The sequence below is a fragment of the Trichechus manatus genome, unplaced genomic scaffold, assembly GCF_000243295.1.
Source record: "Trichechus manatus latirostris isolate Lorelei unplaced genomic scaffold, TriManLat1.0 scaffold00008, whole genome shotgun sequence".
Classification (NCBI taxonomy): Eukaryota; Metazoa; Chordata; class Mammalia; order Sirenia; family Trichechidae; genus Trichechus; species Trichechus manatus.
Window position 1 is genome coordinate 18834781 of NW_004443944.1, and position 9147 is coordinate 18843927.

The 9147-nt window shown below is 42.8% G+C and overlaps 1 protein-coding gene across 1 annotated transcript; it reads right to left on the bottom strand.

Moving 5' to 3' along the window:
- Positions 1 to 6296: 6296 nt before the first annotated feature.
- Positions 6297 to 7895, bottom strand: PI3 (peptidase inhibitor 3). Its single transcript, XM_012558663.1, has 3 exons — positions 7817 to 7895; positions 6554 to 6818; positions 6297 to 6324 (listed from the first exon to the last, which is right to left on the bottom strand). The coding sequence occupies exons 1-3, from the start codon at positions 7893 to 7895 to the stop codon at positions 6297 to 6299; spliced, it is 372 nt and encodes a 123-aa protein (XP_012414117.1).
- Between the last annotated feature and the right edge of the window lie 1252 nt (positions 7896 to 9147).

Consider the following 9147-nt stretch of genomic DNA (forward strand, 5'->3'; position numbering starts at 1 on the left):
TACATTAAAGGACACTATTTAAAAAGTGAAAAAATGACCTACAGAATGGGAGAAAACACGTGCAAATCATATACCTGATAAAGCTACAGTATCAAGAACATATAAAGAACTCTTAAAATTCAACAACCAAACCAAACCAAAACAAACAAACAAAAAATCCAATTGAAAAAATGGGCAAAGGACTTGAATAAATATTTCTCCAAAGAAGATATGCAAATGGAAAACAAGCATATGAAAAGATGCTCAGCATCATTAGTCATTAGGGAAATGCAAATTAAAATTATAATAAGATATCACTTCACACCCTATAGGATGGCCATGATTAAAAATATATTTTTAACGGAAAAATAATAAGTTTGGGGGAGAATGTGAAGAAATTAGAACTCTTGTACATTGCTGGTGGGAATGTAAGATGGTGCATCCACCCTGGAAAATAGTTTGGTCGCTCCTCTATAATTTAAACATAGAACTAACAATTCTACTCCTAGGCGTATACGCAAAAGAACTGAAAATAGGTGTTCAACAAAAAGTTGTACACACATGTTCATAGCAGCACTATTCACAATAGCCAAATGGTGGAAACCACCCAAATGTCCATCAACTGACAAATGGATAAACAAAATGTGTTATAATTCATCCAATGGAATGCTATTTAGCCATAAAAAGGAATAAAGTACTTATACACGTTACAAAATGTATGAGCCTTGAAAACACAATGCTGAGTGAAAGGCACCAGACACACAGGTCACATGTTGTATGATTCCATTTTTATAAAATATCTAAAATAGGAAAATCCAACGAGACAGAGCAGATCAGCAATTTCCAGGGGCTGGGGGAAGAGGGAGGTTGGGGAGGGACTGACTGCTTAATGGGTATGGAGTTTCTGTACGGAGTGATAAAAATGTTCTGGAACTGGATAGGGGTGATGGTTGCACAACACTGTGAATGCACTTGATGCCAGTGGATTGTGCACTTTAAACTGGTTAAAGTCATATATTTTATGTTATGTGTATTTTACCACAATTAAAAAATGTGAAAAAGTTACATTAAAAAAATTTAAACAAAAAAAATCACATATTTTAACCTTAGACAATGAAGGTATTTTTTCTCTACTGGTTTCAAACAGTGGAAATGCATAAGGCTATGAATAGCCAAGACATTCTTGAAGAAACACAGTAAGAGAGAATTCACCCTACCAGGACTGCCCTTGAATCCTGAAGTACAACATGTAAGGATGGGGCTTGTTCTACTACATCACAAGACTTATTTTAAAAGCCATAATAATTAAGGTAGTCTAGCACAGGTAAAGGTATAGACAGAGAGAATAGAAACAAACTCACAATATATACACATGTAAACTTAGTTTCTGATAGAAGGAGCAATTAAATTAATGTGGAAAGCATGGTCTGTTCAATAAATGGTGCTAAGAAAAACTGTTTATGCATATAGAAAAAAACTCAAATTGAATCCATATCGCAGGCCATAGACAAAAATCAACAGAATGGAAAAAAAGCCTAAATGTAAAAGGAAAAACTTGTAAAACTTCTAGAAGGCAATATAAAAGAATATCTTTAGGATCTATCTTGGGATAAGGAAGAATTTCTTAACTAAAATGCAAAATACACCAACCATGGGGAAAAATATTGATCAATTTAAATATTAAAATTAATAGTTAATAATACTATCAAGTAACTGGAAATAAATCTAAAGAAACATGTGCAAGATCCTTACACTGAAAACAATAAAACTATATTGACAGAAATTTTAAAATAAATAAATATATAGTATCTTTGCGGCTTGGAAGACTATATTTTATAGATGTTAATTTCCACCACCATCGTCCCGCAAAAAAATTGAACTATAGAGTTAACATAACCCCAATCAAAATCTTAGTAGATTTTCCTGTGGAATTCGTCAGAATGAATTTAAACTTTATATGGAAATGCAAACGGCCAAGTACAGACAAAATAATCTTAAAACAGAAAGAGAAGAAGAAGGGGGAGGAGAAAAAGAGGAAGGAAAAAGAAGAAACAAAACCAGTAACAACTATAACTAATATCAGCACTTATCATAAAGCTATAACAATTAAGAAAGTGTGGTATGGGAGCAAGGAGAGTCAAATAGATCAGTGGCACAGAATAGAGTCTAAACACAGATCCACACATATGCATGCACCTGATTTATGACAAAGGTATCACTGTAGTGCTGTGAGGGAAAGGATATCTTTTCAATAAATCCTGTGGGTTAACTGAACACTCATATGGAAAAAGAAATGCATCTTAACCCCTACTTCATTCCATACAAAAAAATAAAAGTGTGAAACGTAAAGCAGTGAAGCCTTTAAAAGAAAACACAGAAAAAGTAAGGACACGCACAAAAAAGCTAACTGTAGAGGGAGAAATTTATTTCAATATTAAAAAACAACTTGGGAGCCAACAGAATACAACCTCCTGAAATTTGTCTACCAACTCCCCTGGAAGCTCCTGGCTTTTAGGCCTGTGGTCTGAGTCCCGAGTATAAGTGAGTTCCACTCACTAGTTCATCATCCAATAACATTTCCTGGTGAATTTCCTATTTCCTGGCGTAAAGTTATCCTTCTCTCCCCACACCCCACCTGACCTCACCTCAGACCCTTCCATACTTTCCATGCTACTCCTAGCAACAATCCCCTTTCAAGTGCTAGTTTTAGTATGACCCAGGACTTTTAGTTTCCAAGAACAGAACCCAACAGAGCCTAGCTTTGGCCAAAGGTGAACTCATGGGGTCAATAGCAAATGGGAAGGACATGGATAAAGCTGCCTTCAGATAAAACGGGAATAAAGGACTGCTCCTGGAAGAAGCAAGGAGAGGCACAGTACTCCCTGTTCTTCCACCCCAAGCCTCTGCTTCCCACTTCACAGCAAGAGCCCAACACAAAGAGATTTGACTTTAGCCTTGTTAGAAGAGTTGACTGCTTCAGATCCCAGAATGTCAGAGCTGGACTGGACCTCCAGAATAATTACTTCCAAACCCCTCTAATCAAATAGAAAAACTGAGGCTCAAAGAGGGAAAGATATTTGTCTGAGGACACTCAACGAGTGGAGAGACAAAGTTGGGGCTAGAACTCCCAACCCAGTGCTCCTTCCACTCCACCCAAACTGGCTCTTCCTCCTGAGGCTTTGGCCTTCCCTGAGAACTTCTTTGCTTAAGGGTAACCAGGCAGGCAGACCAAGAGCAGAGCCATGAGATCATTCAAGCTTGCTCAACATATGCCCTCCGTTAAGTTCACTACCTGAGTGTACCCTGCCCCCAACTTATATGTCTCCAGAAGACACTATTCACCCACTTACTCACACCAACGTATTAAGGGCTTAGTGTGTCTTGTCTCCTCATTCACATCTTAAAACAGAAATCTTAACCTCGAGGAATGATGTACTAATGGCAGGATCTCAGGCACAAATAGATGAAATTCTTAATGAGCAGGGATTTCCCAGTATCTAAAACATCATTCTTTTTTTTTTTTTTTTTAATTGTGCTTCAGGTGAAAGTTTACAGCTCAAGTTAATTTCTCATACAAAAATTTACACACATACTGTTATGTGACAGTAGTTGCAATCCCTATAATGTGACAGCACACTCTCCCTTTTCTCACCTTGGGTTTCCCAAGTCCATCCAACCAGCTCCTGTCCCTTCCTGCCTTCTCATTCTGCTTCCAGACAGGGGCCACCCATTTGGTCTCGTGTATCAGCTTGAACTAAGAAGTACACTCTTTATAAGTATTATTTTATGTTTTATAGTCCAGTCTAATCTTTGTCTGAAGAGTGGGCTTTGGGAAAGGTTTTAGTTCTGGGTTAACAAGGCACCTGGAGGCCATGGCTTTGAGGGTTCCTCCAGTCACAGTCAGACAATTAAGTCTGGTTTTTTTACGTGAATTTGAGTTCTGCTCCACACTCTTCTCCCGCTCTGTCAGGGACTCTCTGTTGTGTTCCCTGTCAGGGCGGTCATTGGTGGTTGCCAGGCACCATCTAGTTCTTCTGGTCTCAGGCTGATGGAGTCTCTGGTTTATATGGACCTTTTGTCTCTTGGGCTAATATTTTCCTTGTGTCTTTTGTGTTCTTCATTCTCCTTTGCCTCAAGTGCGTTGAGACCAATTGATGTATCTTAGATGGTCACTTGTAAACTTTTTTTTTTTTTAAATATTTTATTGTACTTCAGGTGAAGGCTTACAGAACAAATAGTTTCTCATGAAACAGAAGTACACATGTTGTTTTGTGGCATTGGTTAACAACCCCACAACATATTAACCCTCTAACTTCTCAACCTTTTTTTTTTGGTGAAAATACATATAGCCAAAGATACACGGTTTCAAAAATTTCTACATACACAGTTCAGTGACATTGACTACGCTCTTCCAATTGTGCTGTTATTCTCACTTAAGATGAAGGCTTACAGAACAAAATAGTTTCTCATTTAACAGTTACTACAAATGTTGCCCTATGACAATGGTTAACAATCTCACAACACATCAACAATATCCTTACTCAACCTTGGGTTCCCTATCACCAGCTTCCTTGTCCCCTTCTGCCTTCTGGCCCTTGTCACTGGACTCTTGTACTTCGTTAGTCTCATTTGGTTTTACGGGGCTGTCCACTCCCAGGTTGAATGGTGAACCTCTGAGGTAACTTCACCATTGAGCTAAAAGGGTGTCTGGGGGCCATACTCTTGAGGTTTCTCCAATCTCCTTTAGGCCAGTAATCTGGTCTTTTTTTTGTGAGTTAGAATTATGCTCTACATCCTTCTCCAGCTCTGTCCAGAACCCTCTGTTGTGATCCTGGTCAGAGCAGTCAGTGGTGGTAGCCGGGCACCATCTAGCTGTACTAGACTCAGTCCGGTGGAGGCCTTGGTAGCCTTCGGACTAATCTTTTCCTTGTATCCTGTTCTCTTCATTCTCCCTTGCTCCCGAAGGGATGAGACCAGTGGCGTATCTTAGATGGCCGCTCACAGGCGTTTAAGACCCCAAACACTACTCACCAAGGTAGAATGTAGAGCATTGTCTTTATAAGCTGTGTCATGCCAATTGAGCTAGATGTTCCCCGAGACCATGGTCCCCACAGCCCTCCGCCCAGCAATTCAGTCCCTCAGGGAGTTTGGATGTGTCTATGGGGCTTCCATGACCTTTCCTTGTACAGGTTGTGCTAGTTTCCCCTGTATTATGTACTGTCTCACCCTTCACCCAAGATACCACTTATCTATTGCCTATTTAGTATTTCCCCCCCACCCCTCCCATCCCTGGTAACCAACAAAGATTGTTACATTTTGTGTGTGAACTTTTTCATGGGTTTTTACAATAGAGGTCTCATACAATATTTGTCCTTTTGTGATTGACTTATTTCACTCAGCATAATGTCCTCCAGTTTCATCCATGTTATGAGATGGTTCACAGATTCATCGTTGTTCTTTCTCGTTGCATAGTACTCCACTGTGTGTCACTTGTAAACTTTTAAGACCCCAGATGCCACTCACCAAAGTGGGATACAGAAAATTTTTTTTAATAAACTTTGTTGTGCCAATTGACCTAGATGTCCCCTGAAACCATGGTCCCCAGACCCCAGCCCCAGCTACTCTGTCCTTCAAAGTGTTTGGTTATGTTCAGGGAACTTCTAAGCTTTTGGTCTGGCCCAGCTGTGCTGACTTCCCCTGTATTGTGTGTTGTCCTTCCCTTCATCTAAAACATCATTCTTTCTATGTCTTCTTGGAAGTATACATATGCCAGAGAAACATTAAAGAAAAGGGAGGTCTAGGTTTGGCCACAAAAGTAGGTTGGTCATACTGGCAGAGATAACAGTAACCAGGCGGACTGGAAAAGAAAGGACCTGCTGGCAGTTTATGCAAAGTTTTTGTTGTTCTTCCTCATCCTAGGCCAACGGCAAAATTTCCAGATTTCCATTTCCTGGTGAAATGGAGACTGCAGTACCTGGGTTGACTACTGGATTTCTAATATTAAGCCCTAAGAATAAGCCTCTTGTTCTTGTCCCTGATCTCCTTCACACACAGGGAACAGGTCTCATGGGTCCCCCTCCCCTCTGCATTGGGAAGAGGGAGTCCCAACTCTACACCCATCTCCCCAGAGCTTCCAGGGACTCACAGAACACAGGAGCCAGAAATAAATGCAGCAGAAGGGGTCTTTTTATTGGAAAGTTGATGAGAAAGGCAGCCCCAGGCTTGGGCATTCTGAATGAGAAGAAGAATGGGCAGTGTGGAAGGGGATAGTGCTACAGGGCCCCAGGACCAAATGGGGGCCTGTAGCCCTGGAGACTTCACAGGTGCAGTGAAGGGGGATTCCGCCTAGTGAGAGAGAAGAAATTCAGGGATGTGACTCAGCAGGTCAAAGGCAGTGAGGAGACAGGGTCAGGGTCAACTCCATATATCTCTCCCCTCCCAGGACCCCAGTCTCTCTACCACCTCCCCATATCCTCTCCATTACCTCCCCATATCCACTAGTCTGAGACCATTCCCCACTGCTCAGCCCTCTTCTGTGCCCTCAGAAGCCCCTTTTCCTCTACCCAGTTCTCACCTCACTGGGTTAAAACAGTCCATCCCGCAAAAACCAACACAGCACTTCTTGGCCCCTGGGCAGTCAGTGTCGCTGCAACAGCGGTTAGGGGGATTTAACATGGCACACTGGATCAAAACCTCAGGGCAGGTGCCAGGCTTACGGAAGAATGGAGGATTGAACCCTTTGACTGGATCTTGACCTTTAACTGGAACTTGTCCTTTAACTGAATCTTGTCCATTGACCAAGACATCACCTTTGACAGGGTCTTGACCTTTAACTGAAACTGTTAAAAGAAGGAATGTACCAACATTTAGACCCAGTGTCCCTGCTTCAGTTACCATTCTTTCTCTTATGTCCAGCCACTGCTCTCTACAGTGTCCTCCAAGCCATGGCCTGAGATGTGGTCTGGCTCTTGGAAGGCTGTTACCTTTTCTGATCTATAGAATCATGGTTCCTTTGGGTGCTCATTTTCCTCCTTCCTCCATTCCAAGTCTTGGGGCTCTCAGGGGCAGATATCAGACTGGAATGACACCCATTGCCATTTCTGAGTAAACTGAGTGGAGGGAAATGAGCCCTGGGCTGAGAGCCAGGAGGCTTGGCCTCCGTGCTGGCTCTGGGAATGGCCTTGACAAATCCTTACTCCTCTCTAGGTCTCGATCCCTGGATGGTGCAGTCTGCACTCGACTACTAACCAAAAGGTTGGCAGGTCAAATCCATCCAGTGGCACAGAAGAAGAAAGTCATGGCAATTTACTTCTGTAGGATTACAGCCATTGAAAACTCTATGGAATGCAGTTCTACTCTGACACACATGATGTCGCCATGAGCCAGAATAGACTTGATGGCAATGGGGAAGGAGGGGTAAAATGGAGGTCTTCAAACTACATGATTTCTGAGGCCCTGTTGGTTCTTAACCTCTTCTTAGAGGACTGATCACCCAGGTGCTTTTACGGGGCAGAGAGAGGCAGCAGACAGAATCCACACTCAGGGTACAGGGTCCCGAGGCTCCTCACTTTGTTGCATGTTCTATACAGGTATCAACACAACACCCGAGGCCAAAGCCACATAACAACACTTCTGCTTCACCAGACACTGGGGTGGAAAGTACAAGGAGCCCACTGGGCAACTTTCTGCTTTCTCTGGATACAATGAAAGCAGCCACACACTGTGGGGCTCCATCCCTGCCTACTGCTCCGGACGTACTCTGTGTCAGGACCCAGGAGGCCCCTCAGAGCCTCTCCTCAGCTCAACCCAGCTCCACCCAGGCCACCTGTCTACTCACCTCCTACAACAGCTGCCTCTACCACCAGCGTCCCAAGGACAAGGAACACCGTCAGAACCAAGAGGCTGCTGGACCTCATGTTGTCAGGAAGGTGTCTGGCTAAGAGCTGAGGCCAAGGCTGGCTTTATACAGCCCCAGCTTGGCATATCACGAGGGGTGGGTCTGTGGTTATACAAGGGATAAAGGTTGTATTCCTTTAGTTCTACCAGGAAATATCCACCTCACATCCTGGGAGGGACCTTAGGGTTTTCCCCAAGGATTATTCACAGGGACAAATGATACTCTGTCACATCACTTCTGATGGTCCCAAGAACAATCCCATGTTCTCATGGATTAGCAGTATTGGCCTGCCCTGAGGCATCATCATGACCAAATCTTTCATATTTTGAAAGAACATGTGGCTTAGAGAAAAGAAACGAATCACTCAAGATCATTCAGCAAGTCAGTGGTAGGTCTAGTCTTCTGATTTCAAAACCAGGGTGTTCTCTCATTACACCCCATTCCTGCCAGTGCCACCCCGACCTACCCTATCTTTTTACCCCTCCCAGGATCAAACTGGAATTGTTCTTCATTCTCCCAACCCTGAGAAAGAACCTATAAGGCAAATTTGCCTTAAAAGTCTAATGACCAATCTTTGCACTTTGCCTATTCACAGGTGGCCTTTGAGATACACCAAGAAAAGTAATGGGGAAGGTGGAATTCTAGGTTTGGAAGGGGATGGTGCCTTTGAAATCACAGTGGGCAGGGAGAAAACACTCACAAAAATAAAAGGAAGAAAACAGAAATTATCTATAAGGTGGATATCTATAGTTTATATGGCCAGCATCCCTTCCTCCTTAGACCAATAACCCTTACATTTAGAGAACTGTTGTTTCTTTCTACTATCAATTTATGTGACTAACAGGGACTGCTCATCATGAAAGCCTGATCCCAGCCACAAGCAGGGGTGTGTGTGTGTGTGTGTGTGTGTGTGTGTGTGTGTGTTACTCAGGTCTATTGAAGTCCTCTATTTGAATGAGCACTAGGGGAAGAGGAAAGTCCTCCCTTTTGGTAAAGTTTAAAGTTGGCAGATATGGGTCTGGAAACTCCAGAAGCCATAGTTCAGTCTGGACTGGATCAACTGTCAGAGAAAAATGAACATAACACACCCAAGGGAAGCAGAGTAGACACGGCAACAGAAGATTAGGAGGGCACCAGTCTTCATTCTCCACTACCTTGAAAGCAGCCCTTCTCACACTCTTTGCACGGTTGGGTTAAAACTCGTGGCCGTCGAGTCGATTCCAACTCATAGCAACTCTATAGGACAGAGTAGAACTGCCCCATAGGGCTTC